The following is a 27665-nucleotide window of genomic DNA, read 5'->3' on the forward strand; positions in this document are numbered from 1 at the left end:
TTGGCTAAAGGTTGCCTCTAACATATTTTTGACGAATATTGTCATTGAAAACGATCCGATTTTCTAGTAGTGATAATATCGTGAACATGTTTAATCTTTAATATGGATAATGCCTTGCATTCATAATTAGGTATTGTCATGAAGGACCAATACTATTTTATAAATATTATGAAGTGTTAACAACATTGTGTTATGTAATTATTTACTTTTTTTTTACTGTGTAAGTAATATTGAAGCTTTTAATAATAAGTTAGATATGTTGATGTTAAAGACAGAAAAGATTTTGACTTGGCAAGATAGGGCCCTTTGGGCATAAGCATTGATGTTACACCATCATGTTTGCCCATAATGCTACTTTAGTAAGATTTATTATGTCTCTATAATTTTCAGTTGCTTTAGTGGTTGCCTACTAAATGGTTCCATTTGCTTAGCTGACTTTTTTTTTACCATTAAGCTTCCTGTAGTTTGATCAAGCAACCCTGATGTTTTAGAAACTGCAAGGTGTATAGTTACAAGATAACCTATACCTTTACACCTGGCATTCTAGCAATGGGACTTTAAAGCGTAAAAAAATACAACATAAAAAAAATTGGATTTTAATAATCCCATATTTGTACAGTTGACCATTAATAATTTCAACTGAGAATATTCCAGCTAGAAATCCCACCTTTTAAACATTTTTATTTTATTGGACATCAACTAAAAAAAACTTAAAGAGATAAGTTTTATCCAAATTTTAAATTGGTGTAAAACTTACATTGAAATTTCACATAAATTCTTTTGTAATCGATATAGTTTGGCTTCATTAGCTTGACCATGTCGATCGTTAAGTTCTTCCAAATCCAGATCCGTCAAACCATTTGGAAACCAACAGCATACCGGGATGATCTGAAGGATGAATAAACAAAGGATTGGACGAATATATTTGATTACCAGCCGTACTTTCCGAATTTGTGGAAGCGGGCATGATTTGGGGCAAAATGAGAAAAACTACTGAACAATTGAAGAGAGAAATCCACTGAGCGGGATAGTGACTGAAGCGAGCAAACGATCGAAATCACCGTTTTGATACCATGAAAATATTTTAATCAGAGAAAGAGATTGATGAACAATTTATTTCTCATTATTCATCTCAATTTTTTTTTTTTAATCTGAAATGTTTTTCATTAATAATCAAAAACAGCCAAATGATTTACAATAAAGTGACAGGTAAGCGGGAAACAAGCTGCGTCGCAACCCCCTTTTGGATAGCAAACCCAACCCTACTAATAGAATGAAAACATCTCATTATATACAGATTAGCTAAATCCTCATTAACAGACTAACTGCTAACTAACTCTACTAACATAATTTAAATAAGATGTTAAATACGCGATGCCAGCTTTGTACACATCATCACCGTTGATAAGTATGTAATGCCAACAGAACTTGACTTGACTAGCGTGTGCGCAGCTGCAAAGTCTTATTGAGGTCTCAAGTCCTAGCATATCCTAGCCATCTTATTTTATATTTTTGTCCCTCTTCTCATAAAATCAAAGATTCTAGCTAAAGGTTTGTTTTGAGTCTTTTGACTATACCAGTGTTGTGAGTTGTGATCGATTTGCAAGCCGCGCGTTACTAATTAAATTTACTTGCAAAGGGTTGCTTTGCCTTTAGTCAAATTCCAGTTTTTGAAATTTCTCAATACCTAGAATCTTGAATGTTCAAAATTTGGATTTAGATTTTCAGGTCAAGACCAAAATTGAGCAATACTCAAATTTGGAATAATTTAGTTCGGTTCCCAATGAATACGCATGGACCGAAAAACTCAAGTAACCCGGACATGACCCAAACAACCTTACAAAAGCATCTTTCTTTAATGTTTCTTACAATTTCAAATAATAATGCAATAAGAGAAGTTTATGATAAGCTAGTGTTACGTACGGTTCGGGTTTTGGTGGGCTATAGGTGGGATTGTGATAAGGGTATATATGTGTAGTTATGGAGAGAAAGAAATTGATTTGGTGAGACAATATGTGGTGGATATAGACAGCCAATATTTGGTGGCTTCTACTGGGACATGATATGTTGTTGATCATGCATAAGCAACCATTTTCTTAGACCCTACACCTAGCTCATTTTTATGATCTAGCAGCCCCGGCCCTATGTTCGGCATGGAGTCTGAGCTCACTATACAAATGCCACAGCAAATTCTATCATGTGAACTCAAGTATTTTCAATGTTGAGATCAAGATGAACACAAAAGTAATTCAGAATATATTGCCAAGTCAATTAACTGGTGAATGAATGTTACAGTTTGATCACGCTTAAATTGTTTTCATGTGCGATAATCTAAGCTAAAGCTAGCTAAAATTCTGTAAATAATCTACTTATCTACGCGATATTATAATTACGAGGAGATAAAACATAAGACAATCTTCAAAAAGTTTTTAAGTTATACTTCCCTTGATTTTATGCCTACTGGCGCTCTACATCACTCATTGCAGCAATAAGCGTTGTTGATGCTCTTATTCCCTCTCGTAATAAACTTTATGTTTTTCTCACATGACCTACATTTTTATCGTTTGATGTACCAAACTTTTACTTCATTTCCATTCTATAACAACTTGTTATAGGTGGAGAAAACATTAGTGGCATCGATCGTTTCTTTATTAGTCATGACATGTTTTTCCTTGATTGTTGTTGAAGCTATGACCCACTTTATCGTCGTAGGCTACTTAAGAATCATAAACTAACATAAAACCGGGCCATGGACCCTCCAAATGCACAGATTAGATGAACCACAACCTAGTGCCTACAAAGCCAAAACATTCACAGGTAGATAAACAAATACAGACCTCCAAATTTAATATATAACTTGTCCTTTTAGCATCCAAAATAGGACTAAAACAGTATCTTCTTAACTTTGCCCTCTCACAACCAAAAAGGCTCCAAAATTGCGCACTCTCCTAGCTCCTCTCTTACATAACCCGTTTTCACAAGAACGCTCATCCTCACTCTAACTGCTCCACATGACGCCTTCTCATTCCTCCACGTAAACTCAAAAACACCCTAATGTGGATGCTCTAATAGTTGGTCGTAGTCTAAAATCCATAACCGGTTAAGAATAATATTTTAAGAAGATAAATTATTAGCAAATACCAAAAGGCTTGTAGCTACCGCTATCAACGTGTGTAGTAAATGTTTTTTTTTTCAAGCGGTTGAGGTTTCTGGTCCCATGGTTGGCTTTGGTGTGCGTAGATTTAGAAGAAGTTTAGAGGGTGTGTGAGTTAACGTATAATAGGCTAAGAATCAGGTATAAAGGAGAAACTACTAGCGAGTATTGTTTTTAGGTTAAACGTTAATAAATAATGAGTTAAGAATCACAGTCTAAAAGGAGAAACTACAAGCGAATAGTGTTTCCGGGTAAGATGTTAACACAAAACGACCGAATCATGGTCTGAAAAGACAAGACAAAATTAATAGTGAATACTGATAGTGAAATTCATGCATTATTAGACAAAAACAAGCAAACCTAGTGTCAACAGAAACGTTCCACTAACCATATTCAACTAGAAATAGAAAACCCACGAGTTATCTTTAAACTGTGACAAGATAAGACCTGACAGAAAGTTGATTCGCCTTTATTGCAAGTTCGATACAGCAAACACAATGCTTTTTGTAAAAAGAATTTCATTTACTAACATAAAAATCTCAAATTCTCAATTACTATAGGAACTTGCTACACCTAATATTCATAATTGAACTAGGTCTAGAGTTGCATCATCATAAGTAATGAACGAAAACGTATCAACAGGCACGATCATGTGTAAATAGGTTAACGCATTTAGATTTGCGAATTTAGATTTACCCCATAAAATATGCTTGATGTAATGCCCTGTAAGGCAGTTGTCCGGAAAGGTATGAAAGTGTTTGGGTGAGGAAGGAGTTCAGTGGTTAACACATTTGTTCAACACTATTTTCAAAAATAGAAAGATGTCAGACCAACCGAGGTGTAGTGGCTTGGTTCCTCTCTAAAGAACAAAGGAGACGCCCAATGTTATTCTATGGGGATTAAGCTTTTAAGCCGTTCTATAAAACTGAGGGAATCGGTAATTGATACAAGAATAAAACTGAGGGAAGCGGCAATTGATACAAGAATAATACGGGATTTACATATGGTGTTCATTGACCTTAAGAAGACATTAAGAAAGTGTATGTTGGTAAGTAGAGATAATTAAGAAAGTGTATGTTGGTGCCAAAACAAGCATCAGAGCGCATTTTTTTCAATTCTCTTAGAAGAAGAGGGGCTCACCAAGAATCCACAATTGAGGCGAGACTTCACCAAGGAACCGCATTGCGTCTTTTCCTTTTTTAAGTAGTCTTACATTAGTTGTTCAGTTTGATCCTAGAGTCAATTTAGCAGTGCTTGCTTTTCGTTGATGATATTGTGTTAGTATGGTAAAGTAAAGAGAGGCTAGAAGAATGTCGAACAACATTAGAACATAAAGGTTAAAAGATAAGTCGCTCTAAAACTCAATACCTTTACCACAACTTTAGTGGTACAAACATTAAGAAGGACACTTAAACTAGTATTGAAGCCCTAGTCGTTCCACAAACAACCAGGTTCAATATTTAGGAGTGTGTGTCCAAAGTGTCGAGAAGTCAAGGACATTGAGAGTTACATAGCCCATCGTGTTCATGCAGGTTGGTACAAGTAGAGAGAAACTGTAAAAGTCTTGTATGATGAGATTCCTAGCGCGAGATTAAAGAAATTTTCTTAAGGGGTTGTAGTTCGACCAACAATAGCATACATAGGAGAATGTGTGAGCATACAAGAATGAACCTAATAAGAAATTAAGTTCTTTTGGGAAATTTTGGGGGTGGCATGTATCACAGAATACAAGGGACGGAAAATTGAGATGGCTTGTCCATCTGGAAAGGAGGTAGCTAACTCCTCCCATGAGAATAGTGGAAACCGGAGTAGAAACAATGGCGTATCCAAACTAGCATAGGCTGAGTGCATTGGACAAGATTTGCTAGACTTGCACCTTTCAAAGTATATAAACAAGGATGATAGTTCTTACCTCGTATTAGGGTTACGGGCCTTTAGGGATAGGATTGATATGGCTTAGATTTGCTTGGAGGCCTTAGCTTTGTGAGTGTTTATCTTATACGCCGGATATCATACTTGCACGATGGTCAAATATCTTCAAATTGTATTTGAAGCACTCCAACTTGCGGGGGATGTTGGAGTTTATTTTCATTAGTTAGAATTAGTTCATATTAGTTAGATAGAGTTTGTTATCAATTAGTTAGGATTAGTTCATTCTTTATTTTCTTGTCTATAAATACTAATTTGTAATCACATTTACATTTGAATGAGAATCATAATTTCAGGCCGCAATCTATATTGCAAAGAATCCTGTCTTTCATGAGCGGACTAAGCACATTGAAATCAATTATCATTTTGTCCGCGAGAAGTTACAAGAAGGCCTCGTGACTTTGGTGCATATGAACACAAAAGATCAGCTTGCTGACATTTTTACAAAGAGCTTACCATGGTCTCATTTTCATGAACTTCTATGCAAGTTGGGGTTTTCTCAACCTCCAACGGGGGGGGGGGGGGGGGGGGGTCAGCGTATAACTCTTATACGCTTGATTACGCCGTATATGTTATACGGTGTGTAACTTACACGTCGTATGACATATGCGCCCGTGTATATGGTTTCTTTTTTGTTGTTTTGATATAATTTTCATTCTAAGTTAATAAAATTCCTTTCAGTGCTTCATTTCTTCTTTTCTTTCTATGCTATCGTTTTCAACGATTACAAGCTTTTTGTATACTCTTGCTTGCCTAAGCTTGAGCCTTGCCCTATTGTTCGTTTGGGCGTAAATCCTTTTACTGGAGTGTGTAGATACTTGAAATAGTGATTAGTGCTTCTTTTGCATGTCTATTTACTTTTTCTTCTGTATCGTAGTTTACTTATCACTATATGGCATCATACTTTATATCATGTATTATTAGTACTCTTGTATGGTTGCCTACCCTAATTCTCTCAGCTATATATTAGTGTTTTCTATCTGTTATGCTATTCTAGAGTTTTATACTATCCTATATTGTACACATAAAAAGAAAAAAAAAGACGCTTTGATATCAGGGGGTGTCTCACGAGGATCAGCCGAAGGTTTCTCACCGACAAACCCTCCCCCCCAGACCCTACAAATAGCGTAGCTATAAGTAAGATTTTATTGGATAAGTTTGTTTTATTCTTGCTCTTGTTCTACATCACATACAAAATTAGTTTTACACTTACTATATGGATTTTCATACCCAAAAAAAAAAAAAAAGTGAACCTTACCAAAAACTGAAAATGACCGGCAAGTTGGCGTTATATGTAGATATTTCACAGGTTCAAGTGGTCACCAACCTGACCGGATTACCCAAAACTGATATCAAACCCGGTTTATGATCAACAAAACCATATATAATTAAAATCATATTAGTATGTTTTGTAGAGTTATCCTACAAAATAGTAAGAGAATGAGCTGAAGGCATGTATGTGCACGAAGTGGTGTTGAGTGGCTAAAGTTGTCATGTCTCAAAAGCAAAAGCAAAAGCAAATAATAATTAATTATAAACTCCATGTGATTTAGTACAAGACACAGTTACATGGGGACAGACTTGAAGGTCCATCACTAACATGATGGTGGAATGGTCACATATCACATTGTTTTGCAGATATAAAGTGAGACACAAACAACATCATATGCCCAACAAACTAGGATCTCACTTTATCCGCATAAAGATAGTTTACTTTCTCAACTACACCATTATGTTTTGGTGGGTCAAGCTTACAGTACAAATGGGGAACAAACAAATCCTCACTGATATCGGTTTTGGATTTTATACGATACAACTCGATCTAATCTAGTGGTTGTTAAAAACTATTTGGGGAGAAACATGTTTATAGTATTTTTTGCCTAGCCGTTTGTTTTATCTTTTGATAATACAAGATAGTTACTCAACCTCGGCTAAACATCATTGTTATCATTATCGTTGTTGTCACGTCGATTACAAGCATTACTTGGGTGTGTGTCAACATGCACCATCATGAATGAATGATTGGCATAAACTCTAGAGAAAACTGATGACACAGACTTAAGAAACATCCAGAAAAAGGTTACCCTTATGCCCCTTTGTAAAGAGAAAATCACCAAAATGAAGATTGATTATTTCAACCAGTGAAATAACAACACATGCATGAAACCTTTGGACACAATAGGGTCATGTACAATTGTTTTATTGATGAAAAAAGTCAAATCTTCATTTTGGTGATTTTGTTGGGGTCTAGCCTGTCCATTTTCATGATCTTTCACTAGATAATATGCATGTAGTTTATATCTAAAGAAGATATATAAGTTTTACAAGAGCCGTTAACCTTGAACAACAGTACTTGTGTTGAACAGTTTACTAACCAGTGACCTTCAATGACACTAAGGTTTTGTTTGTTTTTGCTATCTGCAAGAGGCTTATGTCTGCAGGCGCGCAGACATAAGCTTCTGAAGACTGTTTTTTTTTTAAATAAGATCTGCAAACTGCTTTTATGGTCTTAAAAAATAAGCTATTGTTTAACTTCTTCACATATTTTCATACTTCTTAACATCTTACCAACACCCAATGTCCAACACCACCACCACCCATCGTGCGCCACCACCACCACAGTCCACCACCACCACCCACCGTCCGCCACCACCACCGTCCATCACCACCACCACCCACCGTCTGCCACAACCACCGTCCACTACCACCACCCACCACCACCGTTCACCACCACCATCCACAGTCCGTCACCACCATCGTCCATCACCACCACCACCCACCGTCCGTCACCACCACTGTCCATCACCACCACCACCCACCGTCCACCACCACCACCACCTACCCGTCAGCCACAACCATCGTCCACTACCACCACCCCATCGTCCGCCATCACCACCGTCCACCACCACCCACCGTCCGCCATCACCACCGTCCACCACTGACCATCCGCCACCAACACCGTCCACCACCCACCACCATCACCGTCCACCACCACCACCCACCGTCCGCCACCAACTATTTTACCGGTCTACAGATGTTAAATGACTTATATCTACTGTAATATGTATTATATGTAACTAATTTTCAGATGCAGACGATACCCAGTTTATAAAATAAACAGTATTATATTTTCAGGTTGCAAACCTTCAAACCACATCTTCAGTTGCAGACATAAAATCAGATGAAATCAGATTGCAGACAGTTTTCGTTTTCAAAAGCAAACAACACCTAAGTCACTAATTAAGTTTTATTCTTTATAGGGAAAACTCACGGGCCTCACCAGTACTTTGCCAGATTGTCCAGTGGATGTGATGACAACATGAACGGGCCTCACCAATACTCTGCCAGATTGTCCAGTGGATGTGGTGACAACATAACCAGTGGTGCCGCTCACCAACACCATGCCCCTTAAATCGGGGCCACCCGGAAAGATCAGTTGTTGGGAATCTTAATTCCATACTTCACCGCTGGTGAAAGCTTTAAAGCCTTTTCTTTTAGGGAAAAAGATAAACAAACTAACAAAAATTGTGAGTGTAGTGAATTGCAAAGAGGGAGAGGAAGATGGGCGATGGCTGTATGTTTAAAGCCTTTCTTTTTTTGGACGACCAACAAAGCCCAGCCACTCAGTACACCCATTAGCAAAAAGCCACCTCTCCCACAATCATAGACAGCACCGGTAACGTCAACCACCACCAATTTCAAGGGAAAACCATCGCCCCCCCGAAGGCCCACTATGGTAAAATCCCTAGCTCGCACATGAAATTTTGTTATAAACCATACCTGAACCCACGACCTCCCAAAGATAAAGCCTAAAATTATTAGTTTAGGTTTCATTTTAATTAAATATTATTAAAAAAAACCTAGTATTGTTAGGGTTTGGATCAAATACAAATGAAATTAACGTGCTAAACGTGAGAATCAAGTAGAGTAATTATAATTATATATACAAGTAGAGTAATTATGTAATTACATCATAGAGTAATTACGTAATTACTCTACTTGTATATATAATTACTCTACTTGATTCTCATGTTTAGCACGTTAATTTCATTTGTACATTAACCCTCCCCGTATTGTTATTTGATGTTATATTTTAGTTATATCAATATTATTAAAAACCTAATACAACTATTTGATGTTTATTTTGATTTTTTTTTTGCATATTATTAAAACCTAAAACTATTAATTATTTGAAAAATGAGAGAAGCAGGAAGTAGAGTATTTCCTTAATACGGTGGAGAGAATACAGTGTGACGACGTAACGAAAACATGGCAAAGAGTAGAGGGAAGCGAAATGAGTACACCCCTATAGCAGTCTAACCAGCATGGCTAGGTAAACGGCAGGAGCTTATTCTCATCGCTCGTCACGTAAACCTTCTATGGCACTAGCTAAAAATTATTAAATAGAAATTTACAATATGCATCGTCCTCGTTGTAGTCATAGTGTAGTATAACTAGATTCTTATTTATTGAATAAAAAGCTCAACAAAAAAATATATAAATAGGATAATAATGTATGAGGAAGTGCAAGGAAGAGTCTTTTTAACCTTGGAAGATCTGAACTTATGTGATTACTGTAGGCTTTTCCCTACCAGTGAAATCCTTCAACTTGGAGACAGTTAGTGCCAGATCTGACAACATGACAACATAAAGTAATGAACCAATAGGAGCAAGACAACACAACATAATCAAAGTAACTAGATATGAACAGACTATACAAAGTTACAAACCTATCAAGGGTTTCAGTGCCGCTTGGGCATCCAAGTCATGTTTTGAAACATCTGGTTCAAACTGTTCTATGTAGATTCTAACTGTTGCACCCGCCGATCCAGTCCCCTAGTTTATGATAAATTTACTAAATTATTTTTTTTGGCAAATAAAAAGGCATGAAGATGTGTAAAAAGAAATTAGTACGTTGGTCGGTAGGTCCATGTTCGTGTTCGTTCGTTTGACTTTATCTGAATAAACGAAAGAACACGGACACATTTTCTTGTTCATGTCCATTCGGTGAGAAAATGAGTGTGTTCTTGTTCATGTCCGTTTATGTTAATTCATTAATATCAAGGTTAACATAAATTGAGCAAACGTTCACAAACATAAATGAACGAGCAAAACATTTGTTCATGTTTTTGTTTGCTTAAATTTATGAACACAAATGTTTGTTCATGTTCATCAGTTTATAAAAAAGAGAACATAAAAGAACAATCACGAATGAGGCTTGATCGTGTTTGCTCGTTTAACTTTAGCCAAACAAACGTGAACACATTTTCTTGTTCATGTTCGTTCATTTAGAAAATGAACTTGTCTGTTTTCGATTTCGTGTCCGTCTATACTCGGTCATTAATATCAAAACGAACGGTTCACGAACGTAAACGAGCTAACATAAGCGAACGTTCACAAACATAGATGAACGAACAAGACATGTGTTCATGTTTGTTCGTTTAAATTTACAAACACACTTTTTGTTCATGTTCGTTTGTTTAAATTAATGAACACAAATTTTTGTTCCTGTTCATTTGCTTATCAAAAAAAGAACACAAGTGAACAAGAACAAGAATGAGGCTTGTTCATGTTCGTCCGTTCTAACTTCAGCCGATCAAACAAACAAACACGAACATATCGTCTAGTTCATGTTCGTTCATTGAAAAAATGAACGTTTTTGTGTTCATGTTTGTCTATAATCGTTCATTAATATCTAAACAAACAGTTCATCAACATAAATGAACGAACGAGACATGTGTTCATGTTTGTTCGTTTAAATCTAATGAACACAACCTTTTATTCATGCTCGATTGTTTATTAGAAAACAAACACAAACAAACTCCGGTTCACCGAACGTTCAGTTCGCGTACAAGCCTGGGTGGGTGGGTGGGTGCATACCGATAAACGGAATATGATTCTTGAACCGTCTGTGAAGACAAAGCGAACACCTTGTTTTGTAGCTACGCTCCCGTCTACCTAATATATTTCAAGATCTTTAAAAAAAATCAACTAGTGTGAATTTACAAAATTTTTAAATTTATAAAGACACCAACTTACTGGATCGGTATATTTGAAGTCATCAGCAAGTTGAAGAGTATAATCGCCTGTAATAGTATATCACTACTTAGATCAAACGCGAATTTCAAAATTTTACAAAAATGAGAAAATTAAAAAGTTAAATTAACCGTATTTGTCTCCTTGCTTGCTTTTAGAAATCAAGTCTCTAAGATAATCAATCATTTCATTAGCTCCTTCCGACTCGCATTCCTGGGCCCACCATTGAGAATGTCAGCATGTAACATGAAAACAAATGTTTTCCGAAATTAATAATAATGATGATTACTTCATAATCATATCTAGAGAAGTAGTTTCTGCCATAAGTAGCCCAGTGCTCTTCTACAATATCGGAAACCGAGACTAACTTCTCTCCTGGTTTCTTGTCTTTATTTCTGTATGCAATTATGGGCAACCATGCTAACACAGCCCTGTAAATCGCAATATATAATACAATTTAATTAGCTTTAAAATAATTAATAAATGAGTTAAATTAAGTAAAACGCATACCATATACCATCCTTCTCACGAATGTGATCAGAACCCGTTCCAAAACTTTCTTCCCCACAAATTGATAAGGTTCCAGCATCCATTAAGTTTCCAAAGAATTTCCATCCAGTAGGAACCTGAAAACAGTAAAACCCGAATTTTTCTAAAAAATAATTAGTTGAAGTCACAAATATGTTTAAAATATATAAAAAGAAAATGAATATAGAAAGAACCTCAAAGAAAGGGAGATTCAGTTTCTCAGCTACACAATCAAGAGCACCGCTTGTTGGCATAGATCGAGCTAAACCCTACATATATTACAGCTACGCATGTAAATGAACCAAACAAACACAAAGGGATCATGTTCATAAACAATCGGACACAAGCAATTAAACGAACGAAGTTTTCTTGTTCGTGCCCGTTCATTAAGAGAGTGAACGTGCTCATTTTCATTTATGTATGTTCGTTAACACTATAAATGAATGGTTCGCTAACGTAAGCAAACAAACATAACTGAACATAGATGATCGAACATAACTGAGCTAGAATCATTAAAAGTAAATGTGAACAAGTAAACAACAATGTGTTGGGCCTAAAAACTTACTAAAACTAGACTAAATTGTAATAGGCCTAAAAACTTAAATGAATATATTAGTGAATGAAGAATGAACACAAACAAATTTAAATGAACGTATGTTCACAAACATAAATGAACGAAAGAGACAGATGTTCATGTTTGTTCATTCAACTAAATGAACAAAATGTTCATTTCTTTATTAAATTCCCGTCGAACGGTTCACTGACCGTAAGATTCATTTACAGGCTATATTACAGCTAAAAGTATTTAAAGAATCACATGAAGATCAATGAAACTGTAAAACCATTTACCTTTGGCCCACTTTTAAAATACGGAATAGATTCTTGTGCATTTGCTGCAATAATAGCAACAGAATCTGAAGGTGTCACAAAAAATTGTCTACCAAGAATCATATTTCTATCACCATCTCCAGAAAATATAATTTGAAATGAAAATTGTAGAATTAAGTCAACGAATACTGTTATTAATATAAGATTTATCACTGTAAGCTAACCGTCACTTGCAGCTCCAAAATCAGGCCCATTGTCACTATACATAATGTTGACCAAATCCTTTGCATATCTATAAAATACAAAAGCTTACTTTCTAATATATATATAAAGTTCTAATGTCTTAAATATATAAATCCCTTACGTTAGATTAGGATCGGGATGACCATGACCAAAATCTTCTAGAGGCACTCCATTACATATTGAATCCTATGTTTACAATCTATAAGATACTGACTTTTATAATATATGCTATTACATAATTATATGATATTACACTTTTGTAACATACCGGACTAGCTCCAAGCTTATCTACAAAAATTGGACTTGCATAAGCACCTGTAACCGCATGCATTGCATCAAATGTGAGCCTGAAAAAATAAAAAATAAAAATAAACATTAAATTAAAAATATATGTATATAGAGTAAAAAATTTCACATGCTAGAGGATAACATTATTGTTTTAACCTGAAGTCTGGACGAGAAACTAGACTTTTGATTAGTGAAAAATCAAAGACCTCCTGCAAAAGCACAAAAGATAAATGAAGCAAAATTGAATGGTGAATATTGTATTTATTAAACTATTATAGTTAAAAAATTTTATTACCTCCATTAGATTTAAATAATCAGAGACGGGGTCAACTATTTCCACACTGAAGTTTCCATATTGTGTAACGCCAACACTAGAAAGATCCACATCTGGAATATCAGCTAACTTTATCTCAGATATCTGCAGAGCAGGTATAGAAATTAATATCTAGTTGCGGAAGTATGAGAATTAAATTCTTTAAGAGCCAATGCAATACAAACTTAATATTATCATAATATTAAAAGTCCACGTGGTAAATTGAGCAGAAATGTAAGTATGGGCACAACAAACTGTTCAACGAAAATTTGTTTAGCAGAAACTTTTGTGACTGTTGAAAATCCAAGATAAGAAAGATATTCCAATCATAAATGTGCAATCAATTCTGATGTATGAATGATTATGGATATACATCTGCCGGTTATGGATATTGATATGAATTCAATATCAAAGGTACAAATTGGATATGCAGATCAATCCGCATGCTCACAACCCTAAATGTTAAACCAATTCTAAAGTAGTTGAGAATCATGCATGCAGCTCGAGTGTTTTAAAAGACCGCTATGGATATAAAAGAAATCGATTTGGAATACCAACATCCTTGTTTGGGCCCTATTAGAGATGTGATATTCTGACACAATACAGACATAACACAAGATTTGTGGGTTTAGGATTAGCCAAACAGGTTCGGGTCAGGTTCTGGTTGATCCGCAAACACATTTAGCTGAACAGATCGTGTTGAGATCGCCCTCGTGGCTGCGTTTAACCTGCTTAATTGTATATAAATACATGTGTATTTTATGTCTTAACTTACACAGATTGGGTAATTTATGCCAAAATTTAAAAGAGAAATGAGTACTAGGTATTATAGTCTCAACGTAATAATTTTATTTTTGGTTGTGAAATGTAATTGTAGAGTATTAATATGCCAAAAAAACATTTCGAGTTAAAAGGGTAGTGTACGTGGCAACCCGCAAAAATTCATGTCGTGTTCAGGTTCACGTGTGTAGCACAGTTTTCAGTCTGTCTCGTGTACGACTAGTCGACTACGAGTACAACCCCTTACCCCTAGGCTCGGTTAGTATATCCAATGAGATAGAGTATGTATTTTGAAAACTTCTAAAACGTAGTGATACACCCACATAACATAGAGAAACACCAAAAGGGGGAAAACAAATTTGAGAAATTCATTCCATAAAAGAAATATAAGAGAACGAAGGGTTTAGAATTTGGAAAGCTTGCAAATTTCTCTTCCTATATTAATTTCTATCCTTGTCGTGCTTATTTTCTTAAGAACAAGCTTGGCTTAATTTTACCTGTCTTCTTATCACATTAGCCTAAGCTTCTTTTTTTTTTGTTGGCCGTCACATAAAAGATTTTCCATTTTTTCTCGTCTAAAAAAGTGATTTTTTTTCTCATCCTACCAATCATTAGTTGTTCGTGTTCTCAGTCAAATTTCTCAATTTTGGGAGTTGGATTCGAGAAACTCTATTAAACCTCTTTCAAGAGAAGATTTGAGCAAATAAAGACAAGAGAGTGACAACAATAGATGTGTGCACTGTTTGTTGATTATAATATGTGAGGCTTTAGGATTCATCTGGGCAATTTTTGTTTCATTAAATTATGGTTGAGATGTATCACTGAAAAATCCATATAATTGCATACAGGTATCATACCCCCCCCCCCCTTTTTCTCTCTTCTTTTCTTTGCTAGGTTGACCAGAGTTAAATGTGCTTCTATAAAGTAAGAAATCAAACATCCTTTGGACAAAATGGAGTAAAAGATAAAAATTTTTACAGTTTGATTATCCTCATCCTCATATAATAAAGCAATGATATCAAAGTTGTCACGGATTTGTTTAAGATCATAATAACTCATATTCCAAAATTTGGATTTATCAAACTTAAAACAACCTTTCTCATCAATCCTAACAAACTTTCTTTTTTACCTAATGCCACAAAAAATTGTCCAATCTAGCACACTACGCCAAGCCATATACTACACAACTACATGCTTATACTCAAAAACACAAATCATAAACAAAATGAATACGTATAGAGGAAAGAGAGAACATACCGAAAGTGTGTTTCCATAAATCTTATCAGTGATGGACTCGGGAGCAGGTTGCCCACTGCTGTAATTGAACTGCATAAGTAACAACAATTTGTGTCAGAAAATACTTTTTTTGAACGGAGACTCACACACCCATCTATTTCCTACTCCCAAATTACAATTTACACCAAGCGAAATAATTTACCCCATGCCAGGATTTGAACCCTGGTCATCATCCCAAAAGTCAACAGCCTTTGTCAGAAAATACTTACTAATGAAGCTAGAACAATCAGTCATATTAAGTTAATATACCAAATTCAAACACCATATGAATGAAACCAATCAACCATGAACTTCAAAAGTGATGCCAACTGTATAAATATGAGGAATAAAACACTAAATATTCACCTTGATGCCCCAGTCATATTCAGGACCACCAGGATTATGACTTGCACTCATTATAAAACCACCATTTGCCTGCAAAATGCAATGGAACTTATGAATGTCGTTTAACTTCAGTTCCTATTATACAAAAACCATAACCATAAATGGAAACTTGCCTTTCTCTTCCTTATAATTGCAGATACAGCAGGTGTTGACAAAATACCTTCCCTTCAATGACAGTATTATAAGATCATGAATCATGATTCATCAACAATAAAACATAACTTTAATAAAGTATCAACAAACTCACTTGCCAACCAAAATTTTACCAACTCCATTCCCAGCTGCAATTTTGATAATCAACTACATATTTACAATCAGTTAATCAACTAGCAAAATCAGGCATACTAATCAGCGATTCAGTTCATGAAGCATAATGTTAAATACCTGTGCAGCTTCTTTATTAAAATATCTACCATCACCTCCTAACACTAGCAACGCATCCTTATAATCCTCCGGCGGGTAACGAATTAAACAACGCCTAATCACAAACACATAATCAATCACACTTAAATCACAAAACCCTAACAAATTGATCAGTTTCACCGGTTTAAGCCACATAAATTCAAACCTGAATCCAGTTTGCAAGATAATTCTCTTGCATAAACACTTTAACCTAACCAAAATCAACACGAAAACATCAATTCACATCGAATAATAACACAAAATCATAACAAAACGAAACAGAACACAAACCTTCTTCCAGAGACCACTCGTTCCGGTTTTCTGACCTTCAATCGGCTTCGTAGGAATCGTATTAACCTAATTACACAAAACACGTTCATAAACTCAAATCTGAGCACATTTTCACTACATTATATTTATAAATTGATTAAACTCAGGCCTAATTATTCGTACCTAATTACACATAAACGTTCATAAACTCAAATCTGAAGCACGTTTTCACTATATTATATTTATAAATTGATTAAATTCAAACCTAATTATCCGAACCTAATTATACAAAAAAAACGTTCATAAACTCAAATCTGAAGCACAGTTTCACTACATTATATTTATAAATTGATTAAATTCGAACCTAATTATCCGTACCTGATTACACATAAAACATTCATAAACTCAAATCTGGACACGTTTTCACTAATTAATATTTATAAATTGGTTAAATACGGACCTATTATCCATACCTGATTATACATAAAACGTTCATAAATTCAAAACTGAGCACGTTTTCACTACATAATGTTTATAAATCATAATTTAAAAAACCTAATTATCCGTACCTAATTAAACATAAAGCGTTCATAAACTCAAATCTGAGCACGTTTTCACTACATAATATTTATAAATTGATTAAATTCAGACCTAATTATACAAAAAAAACGTTCATAAATTCAAATCTGAGCACAGTTTCACTACATAAATGTATATAAAATCATAATTTCAAAAACCTAATTATCCATACCTAATAATACATAAAACGTTCATAAACTAAAATCTGAGCAGGTTTTCACAACATAATAATTATAAATTGATTAAATTCAGTCCTAATTATACAAAAAAACGTTCATAAATTCAAAACTGAGCACAGCTTCACTACATAATGTTTATAAATCATCAGTTCAAAAATTATCCGTACCTAATTATACATAAAACGTTCATAAATTCAAATCTGAAGCACAGCTGCACTACATAATATTTATAAATTCAGAGCTAATTATCCGTACCTAATTACACATAAAACGTTCATAAGCGCAAATCAGAAGCACAGTTTCACTACATAACGTTCATAATGTTAATAAATTACAATTTCAAAAACCTGATTATACATAAAAAAACGTTCATAAATTCAAAACTGAGCACAGTTTCACTACATGATGTTACTAAATCATAATTTCAAAAGCCTAATTATCCGTACGGACCGTACCTTCAGATCCTGAGACTCGGTGAACGTCGTAGACGAAGAAGCTCTAATCGATGTCAATTCCGGTCGGATTACGGAGCGCAATCGTGTGGAGAAGAGTGACGGCAACGACGGAGAGATGAGAATGAATTGGCGGTTGAACCGGCGGTAGTGAGGCGGTGGAGAGAGAGGAGAGAGGCGGTTGCTCCGGCGGCCGTGTGCGCCATTGGTCCGGTGGAGTGAGTGGAGTGGAGTGAAGTGTTTTGGATTTGAAAATGGGATGCCTGCCACATGTTCGACGAAAAGCTTATCGGGTGTTGACGTGAGGTTACATGGCGGGATGTGATAGGTGGAATGGGTTTGCTGGCGCCGAGATCACGGTTCGGTAATTGGACTGGACTGGGCTGTTCACGTGGGAAGCATGCGTGTCATCAAAGAGTATGTCTTTTGAGGAGATCACGCTTTCCTGGACCTGAAGATAACTTGGAGTGTACGGAATGAGTTGACTCAGCTGGTGGTGGTCTTTTGCTATTTGGTCATCTGGTACGGAATGCCTAGGCATTTTATATTTGTTGGTTGTTCAAAAAAAATTATGATTCGCTACGTAGGTGTAGCGGCCAGAGAAAGTCAATCTTAGCCGTCACTTTTTACTTTTTAGACGCTGAAATTGATAAAAAGTCAGTGAAACCCACCTTCTGACTGACCATTGCTCGACACGTGTCCCTGACAGGCTAGATTTAGCTTACAAATCTAGCTTTTTAGCCAACTTAAAGTAGGCTAAAAAGAAAGGACGCCGGCTTGACTCATTTTAGCCTATATGCAAATGGCTAATAAATTGGAGTTGTAAGCTAAATTTAGCTTGTTTGGGACATGTGTCGAGTAATGGTTGATCAGAACGTGGGTTCCTCTGACTTTTCATAAATTTCAGTTCCAAAAAGTATCGGCAAGGATTGGCTTTGTTATCCGCTTGTCCCTCGTGCAAAGAATTACAGTTTAAAAGCGCGCAAATCCTTCCATTACAAAAAATCCTGATTAGCCCTGTGTTTGGTCCACGTAGAACATGAACTCATTATATCAATATATCTTCAATAATTCTATTAGGATGTGGTTTTTTTTTTTTTTTTAAATGCTATCATTTCTTGGCTTCCAAGTACACCAACAAGCCATCAGAATAACCACATGGGTCATCTTTCTCCTTCTTGTATTTCAATTACTCACCGTTGTGTGTAATCTTCACATCCTTGAACGAGAAAGTATAGCTTTGAGAAATTCTACACCAATGACTCATTGCGTGTCAAATAATGGCAACCAACCCAGTAGGCATAGCATTCCTCCAACAGATAAATTTTTGCGCCCTAACACATCGGTGGTAATAATATGCCCCATTTCCGCTCTCTAAGCAAAAACATTCATTTTTAGGGGGACACATTTGTTCCACTGAATCTCTTGATCGCCTGAAACTAAAGATGTTAACCGACCGGTTGCCTACACTACCAAGCCATGTCCAAGAATCGAAATACAATCAAGATTTCCTTTTGTTCCACCAAAACTAGCATTTCCCTTTTCTGAAACCAACAAAACCCACCATTTCGAGTACTTGTATTATTAATCCTAACCTCAATCATGCAACGTTTATTTTTTTTTTTCTTTTCAAACTTAAATGTTATGGAAGTTTTGTAGATAGAGATATTTCATTAATCCATAGATCCAACCGAAACAGGATACTTTTGGCATTCTCGAGTTTGTCTATACACCAAATTTGCTACTAAAACGATTTCGGCATTCATCTCATAAGTAAATACATTCGTACTGGCCTAACTATCATCTTAATAACATAAAAAAAATACTAACCTATTTTAATAAATACTCCCAAAAGAGAAAGCTATTGTCACATGATAAGTGTCGGGAGCTATAGTCACATGATAAGTGTTCATGTGTAACACTTTAGTCTTATGGCATAGGCAATATGTCACAACTGTCACCACATTAGTGTGCACAATGCATATAATCCAACAAATTTTCACTTGTGCAGGATAGAAACATTCAACAAACTTTTACTTGTGCAAGATTAAAACATTAATAGATAATTTTACATGTGCTTAAGGAACAAGACACTTAAGCAACAATTCATAAAATAATTTTATAAAATTAATAGTTCAGTTTTATTATGTAAATTTATGATGATAAAAGAATTACGTAACAATGGAGAATGAATCTATAAGAAGTTTTTATTAAATAACTTTCATTATGGCAAAAGATATTACAAACGATGCAACTAGGTCGTCTAGATAGCAAACGCTAAAACAACATTCCTGAAACATGTGCTTGTTAATCAAGGAATGAGAACATAAAAAACATTATAGCAAGTTTGGAATTTAGAGTGATGGAAGGAAGAAATCAAGCCACTCTTTATTCATTAAGTATGCAAAATAAAATACTAGACTTCATGTGATTATACTATTAGAGCATATAGAGTGGACTCGTGGAGCAGAAAAGGAATTCCGAACGGGAACCCCATCCCCCTGGGTTCTCCCCGATATTTTTCCACGAAATCTAGGTTGTATAAGCCGGTTTATCTCAGTTCTATTTTGAGTGATTTTTGGGCTTTTGGAAGAAATTGAGGAATGTGGGACGACACCGTGATGTCTAGGGAAAAATAGAAAGAAAAAAGAGCAAACGTGACGTAACATGCTAGATAAAATGATAAAAAATGGGATAATTTGGGAGGACTCCTATGCTTTTATTAACAAAACAACCATTATGCAACTTACTATTTAATTAACATTGGTCTATTTTTTTTAGGTGTAACAAATATTCATTCATTAAGGAGTATAACGTTTACATCAAACATCAAAATAGAAGACAAACGGACATCAAACTGCATCGATAGCCTAACCTTAGTCCTAACTTTTCATCTGTGAAAATCCATAAATGAACAAGACTATAATCAAATCTTGTTGCCATCTTCATATGATTTTTTCCTTCATGTCTCTTATCAATGTATTCGTTGAATCTCCTTCTAAAATTATCAAATTTACACATCAGTACATATATAGTACTAGTATGACAGGTAAGAAAAAAGTTCTACCCACCTGGCTATTGACAAAAACAGATATTAAAAGTTAAAAGTAGGAGTAAACATAGTTAATTATCCAATTTTTAACAACTTTAACTAACAAACAACACACACTTAGCGTGACTAGATATCATAAAAAGTAAGACATCTATTTTATATAAAATAACAAACACAATAACATTTTGGATACATGCTAATTAACTATCATAGAAGACAGGATGCATGTTATTCCACATCACTCGTTAATACTAATTAGAAATATTAACATACTACTAAAAAACATGCTAATATGTTTCAATAAAAGCATGTATAATTAACCACTTTAACCATAAACAACAATAATAAAACTTGTTAAAAAATATGTTGATGTGTTCGCTCGTTCAATAAAATTTTGTACACTCAACTCACATCCAGCTGGTAAACCTCCATAAGCTCCACTGCGTACCACTGACAACCTATTCAGATTATAACGTTCGATTTGCTTAACCCCCCAATAAGGTTCGAAAATGAATAAGACCACTTAGGGTCAAGTAAATGCATGGATCCACACCCCTACGCACGATTATGTCATGCATGGATGTGTAGTGTAAAAAACAAAATGACGAATTCAGGTGGCTAGGGTTAGCGGACCCTTGACTCGAACCCTTGTTCTGCCTCTCATGAACACGTATGGTGACATGCCTTTTTCTACCTCTTTAAAATGGTTATACGACACAACGATAACAAAATAATTACATGTGAAGACATGCCAAAATATGATTTAAAACAATAAAACAAGGTTTTTTGAAAACTACAAAGCAATTAGCATTAAAGTATCAAACAAAAAATAGGCTTAAAAACTATAAAAAAAATTAACCTCAAAAGTATCAAACAAAATTAGATTTAATATAATAGCTATAATTATTATTTGAGACCATCCAAAAGTCATGCCATCTTTAAGGTCGGTTCTCACCATGGTGCCTTCCATAGCAAATTCCATTGCCCTTTTTGGCTTCTAGTGTTTACATGTATTTAATATAGAATTTTTGTACTATTATTTCAAGTATTTGTTTGTCTCGTGTCATATTTGTTTACTACTTTTTTCTTTTTTAATGGATTTTTAATAGATGGTATGTTGTCTCAAAACTCTTTTCAAAACTAGTATTTTGATGGATAGTTGTCTCTCAAGTTACAGAAAACCTAGCTAGTGATAATTCACGACGACGCGCTAGTTTTAGACAAATATAAGTTTAAAGTATACAAAGATATTATAATAGTTTTATGTCGCTTTTCGACTTTTCAATATAAAGTTTTATGTGTGTGTAAATTGAAAATATGTATGTATGTATGTGTGTGAAATAACTAAATTGACTTTTTAAAAAACGATGTCATCTATTGGTAAGCATTTCGTTTATACCCACCCTCTCGTGAAACATTGTTATTTCAAGCTTTCATTTGTTGCGGGAAACTTAGTTGGGTCATGTATATCAAGTCATACAAACTAACAAACAAACCACTTAGGTTAATGGGATATCGATCTCCCTTTTGCCCTACAAAAGGATCGACACATCTACTAACTAGCTAACTAGACCCATGAAAAAGGGGAACAACCTTTTAACCCTTTCCGTCCTTCTTGAAAGATGGAAGTTAGCTGATCTCTTCTGATCTAAGTTTCAATTGTGGCAGCGACAATCAAGGTTTGGTACCCTCATAGTGAAATCAAGAACACCCTGACTAAACACACCGACGAAGATGAAGCGCGACCGTTTTGGGATGAACAATTACGGTTCTTACTTCTTAGACTAGAACACAGACAGAGATGATTTTTAGACTTAAAAAGACAACAATACCCCTCACATGGAGGGTTAGTAGGTTACAACTTACATGACTGTGAGATAACAGAATAATTAAAAACGAAAAATGTTAAAAAAAATGATATATTGATGACCCAAAACACTATCAAGAAAATGTGATATGATTTAGTCAAACACGTGATATGATGATGACTCAAAACATTACAAAGAAAAGAAAAATCAAACATGTGATATGATTTAAAGCTATTTCTTGCAATGGGACTAAACATGAAAAGACGTATCTTGACAACCAACAAGTATTTTTACCTTTTGTTTTTGACACTTTTGATTTCCTCGCGTCCGAAGCTGTGGAGTTACTTAGCTGAATTTAACGGCTAATGTTATGACTTAGCCGAGGGTGCACACCAAAACAATGACATAGATTATTTTTTATACTTGAAAAGACAGTAATACCCCTCACATGAAGGTTACAACTTACATGACTATGAGATAACGGAAGCGCTAAGATCTCAAAAAAAAAAAAAAAAAAAAAATATCTAACATCAAAACATGTGATATGACTTATGAGTTGGGTTCTCCCATGGAGCCTCGAGTTCGAATCCCATTTGTGTCACTTTCAGGTGGATACTGTCAATAAAGGATTTAAGCCAGACCTTGTGTAACGGTTGTTAGTTCGAACCCTAAGCCCACCCGGGTTTTCATCCCACCACATGTTACATCAGAGAGCTCTACTCTTATGATGGCACAACGATTGTTAAGTGGCAGTCGGCGGTATGGTTTCTCGGGGGAACACCCAAACCAAACTACAAAGCCAGCATAAACCCGGTTAAGACAACATAGTCCAGCCAGAGTGAGATAAATACAAGAAAGTCGCCGTTATAAAAATAAAAATAAAAAAAATTATGAGTAATTAGCTAATATATATAAATTGAAAGTTTGGTGCTGCTAGCACCTTATTGGTCCACGTGGCGGACCGACATTAAACAAAGTTTTTTTTTTGTATATTTTCTTTTGTTTCATAGTTTTGGTATCGTAATAAACGCAATTGAAACAAATTAAATTTGTGTCGACTTAGTGTCACAAATCCCGAGACCAACAACGCTAAGGTTTTAACAACTCACGCCGCGACTCCCGAGTTTTACTGACCCTTTTGTTTTAATTATGGTACCTTAAGTTGGTACTGACCAAATTCGTGTCAACACATCGTCGTAACGCTTGGATTTTACCAAGGCACATGCTTCAATGCTGGGATTTTGTTAGCTGCTCTGCCGGGTAGAAAACTAATTTAAAAATAATAATAAAAGAGAAAAACAAGGGGTGTATGTATTATATGTATGTATGCAAGCAAGCAAGCAAGCAAGCGTGCGATCTATGTGCTCGTAGTCTCCGTAATACAACTGAAATCTAGAGGAAAAATCGAATCAAGCGAGTCAATCTAAGACCACCACCATCATCATCTTTGACACATTTCCATTTCAATATTATTACCCGCAGACATTTTCTCTTCATTTTCACACTTACAATTACAAACCCTCTTCTTCTCCACTATTTTGGTACATATTATTATTATTATTATTCTTCAAATCAAGATCAAGATCATATTCATTACCCTTAACTGTAATTACCCAATTCATTAATTTCAATATTACTCTGTTTTCAGGTACTCACACCCACATGGCCGACACACCCACTTCAGGTTATGTACTGTTTGCCTTTTTGTTTCATCATTTATTGGTCTTTTCTATTTGGGTGTCTTTTGTTTCTGGATCAGATCTGTTCTTGATTGCGTGTGTGAGTGTATGATCTAATTTCTTGGTTAAAACTGAACACACATCCTGTTTCATTCATGCTGATTGAAATTAGTTATGGATAGGTGATTGTTAATGGTTGTTTTTTGTTGTGAATTCAGTTAACAGCTTGTGTAATTCTTGTTATGATTTGGATTGGTTTCGGCTTTTTAGTAATTTTTTCAAGAAAATAATTTGTTTAACTAAGTAGATCGGTAGATTCGGTTATTGATTTTGTGTATATAGTTGTATGTGTAGCAATTGTCAAGCCTAGCTAGATTTGGCGATATGGCGGTCTAAACGGGTTGTGTAACAGGTCAAAATTGGCTCGCGTCAAAACAAGTCATTTTTGGTACCGTTTGGGGTGGATCGGGATGACCCGTGTTAGTTTTTGTCTAAAAATTATTTTTTTTTCATTTTTTCATAAATGTTTAGTGTGCCAAGTAGAATGACAATAACGGAATAAGTATAACCTATTTCTATAAAAATGAACTTTTGACCCGTTTGACGAGTCAACCCATTTGGCCTGTTAGAAATAAAATATTGAACCAAATTTCCATCTCTTATAACATGATCTTAATATTTGCTTCAAGAATCAGGATTGACCCTTTTAAGCAACTAATCAAAATGTGGCGATATGACGGGCTAAACGGGTTGCGTAACGGGAGTTATATTTGGTTTTTTGTACCATTCGGGGCGGATTGGGATGACCCGTGTCGGTTTTTGTCTAAAAGTTACTTTTTTCATAAATATTTAGTGTCATGTTGAATGATAATAACCATAATACTTTATAAAAATACACTTTGGTCTAGTTTTGATCTGTTTGACTAGTCAACCTATTTGACCCATTAGAAATATAAATGATGAAGCTGATTGATCTAGTCATAAGTAAACGGGCCAAAATTGGCATCTCTTTTAACATAACCTTAATGGGTCAAAAATGAGTAATTTTTTATATTTTGGTACCATTCAGGGCAGGCTGGATGACACTCGCCAGTTTTTGTCAAAATTTAAATTTTTTCATAGCTGTTTAGTGTGTCAAATAAAATGGCAATATAACTATAGCACTTTAATAAAAAAAAAACTTTGGTCTAGTTTCAACCCTTTTGATCCGTTATAAATAAAGTGATGACCCCATTTGACCCAACCACAAGTAAACGGGCCAAAAGTTTTCTGCTTGTACTAATCGGGACAAACTTTCGTGTACTCAGATGGTTCAAAACACTTACCTGTGTATTCAAACGGAAGCCCGGAAACAAACGGTTCACTCGTTGTATGTTTTGGGGAAATGTTAATCGATTTCGTGCCTTCAGTTTCCGGGGTGTCACTTGCAGAAGCACCCGCCTTCCAAAAAGCCCCCGGTGGGGCCCCTGCTAATGTGGCTGTTGGTATTTCAAGATTAGGTGGTTCATCTGCTTTCATAGGCAAGGTATAATGATTCAAAAAAAAAATTTAAAATAAAATATATTACTTTTGATTAATATTTATATTTTTTTAGGTGGGTGATGATGAGTTTGGACATATGTTAGCTGACATTTTAAAGGAAAACAAAGTCAACAACTCGGGCATGCGATTTGACCAAAAAGCAAGAACCGCTCTTGCTTTCGTTACTCTTAGATCCGATGGCGAACGAGAATTTATGTTTTTTCGTAATCCAAGTGCTGACATGCTTCTTCATGAATCAGAACTTGATGTCAATCTTATTAAACAGGTAACTTTGATATTTAAGTTTGATATTTAAGTTTGTACTAATCAGATAATTAATTGTGTAAGTGTTCGGAAAATCATAATATTTAAGATATATACATAAATACAGAAAATAGTCATTCTTGTGAACATATTATTTCACTCTAATTAATATGATTCTTTTACACATTTCATATAATAATCAGATAATGATCTAATGTATGATATTTTTTAACAGGCAAGTATATTCCACTATGGTTCTATTAGTTTAATAGAAGAACCGTGCAAATCAACACATTTAGCTGCAATGGTGATCGCAAAGAAATCGGGTAGCATTCTCTCGTATGATGTGAATTTAAGATTACCATTATGGCCCTCAGAAGATGCAGCTCGAGATGGTATAATGAGCATTTGGGATCAAGCTGATGTCATCAAGGTACCGAGGGCATAAATGTAAATACACGAGTTAACCCCTTTTTTTAATCAAACTAATGGTGAATCTGTATGTGTATATTATCAGGTAAGCGAGGATGAAATTACGTTTTTGACCCGAGGTGACGATCCTTATGATGATAATGTGGTGTTGAATAAGCTTTTTCGTCCCAATCTTAAGCTTTTGCTTGTAAGTGAAGGGCCCGATGGGTGTAGATATTATACGCAGGCAAGGATTCTTGTTTTTTTAAGGTTTTGTTTGTATTTTTTTTATAGTTTTATATTTATTTTATGGGGCTGGGCTTAGTATAAATGGGTTCGGGTAGAACCTGCAAACCTGTTTACCCGACAGGTTCGCAGATTGACCCGTTTAACCCATTTTAATTTTTGTTTTACTATTTTTAAATGTGTTTTACATCATAAGTTAATATTGGTTGAATAAATCTAAAACTTAAAATTAAAAAACAAGATATTATAAAAAAATAATTTTTTATATACATGTGTAGTTTTTTGCTGTAAAAATTGTAATTTTAAGGTATTAACAGGTGAACATAATGAAAAATAAAACAACTTCAGGTAAACGGATTGTGTTCGTGTCATGTTTGGGTCACACGATTTTCTGGTTCGTGCCAGTTTGGACCCATCAACCCGCAAACACGACCCGTTACCACCTGTAATTTTTGGGACCCACGAAGTGACATATTAAACGGGTGTTATTTATGTTTTGTGCAGCAATTTAAGGGAAGAGTGCCGGGTGTGAAAGTAAAGCCCGTTGACACCACTGGTGCGGGAGATGCGTTTGTCGGTGGAATACTAAGCGTTTTAGCTTCAGATACAAATCTTTACAAGGTACAATATTAACTGTTTTATAAGGTACAATATTAACTGTTTTATAAGTTCTTGGGGCCCACAATAATATATTTTATTATTGTAAATGTAGGATGAAACGAAACTAAGAGAAGCACTTCTATTTGCAAACGCGTGTGGGGCCATAACCGTGACAAAAAAAGGAGCGATTCCAGCAATGCCTACACGCGACGAAGTTTACAAAATCTTGAAATGTGACGGTTGAGGAATAAGTCGGGGTGATGTTAATAAAGTGAGCGGTAAAAAAAGGTTTTATTTGAATCAAAGTTCAAACCCTGCAATGTACAAGTGGTATCTGCGTCGGTGGCGGTTTTAGTTGTACGTTGAAGGGGGGGGGGTCTGTTTTGGTGATTTGTATGACGTTTTCTAGACATAAATCGAATT

At 35.1% G+C, this 27665-nt stretch overlaps 1 protein-coding gene and 1 pseudogene across 2 annotated transcripts; one reads left to right on the forward strand and one right to left on the reverse strand.

Annotated features, from left to right (window-relative positions):
* Window positions 1-9620: 9620 nt before the first annotated feature.
* Window positions 9621-17867, reverse strand: LOC143582319 (phosphoglucomutase, chloroplastic-like; annotated as a pseudogene). Its single transcript, XR_013143951.1, has 22 exons — window positions 17665-17867; window positions 16473-16538; window positions 16348-16392; window positions 16164-16257; window positions 16027-16079; window positions 15893-15944; window positions 15741-15809; window positions 15357-15425; window positions 13302-13424; window positions 13163-13215; window positions 12987-13065; window positions 12840-12904; window positions 12700-12767; window positions 12497-12612; window positions 11842-11916; window positions 11630-11745; window positions 11409-11550; window positions 11251-11332; window positions 11123-11169; window positions 10964-11041; window positions 9814-9919; window positions 9621-9714 (listed from the first exon to the last, which is right to left on the reverse strand). The product of XR_013143951.1 is annotated as a phosphoglucomutase, chloroplastic-like (transcript).
* Window positions 17868-25494: 7627 nt separating this feature from the next.
* Window positions 25495-27541, forward strand: LOC143582316 (putative fructokinase-7; the record flags this gene model as incomplete). Its single annotated transcript, XM_077064916.1, has 6 exons — window positions 25495-25725; window positions 25795-26007; window positions 26221-26418; window positions 26503-26643; window positions 27147-27263; window positions 27355-27541. Coding segments are annotated over 6 exons (1032 nt in total), but the record flags the coding sequence as incomplete, so codon positions are not given.
* Window positions 27542-27665: the final 124 nt, after the last annotated feature.

The sequence above is a fragment of the Bidens hawaiensis genome, unplaced genomic scaffold, assembly GCF_021521415.1.
Source record: "Bidens hawaiensis isolate Kalapana, Puna unplaced genomic scaffold, B.hawaiensis_p1.1 tig00031526_1, whole genome shotgun sequence".
NCBI classification, from domain to species: Eukaryota; Viridiplantae; Streptophyta; class Magnoliopsida; order Asterales; family Asteraceae; genus Bidens; species Bidens hawaiensis.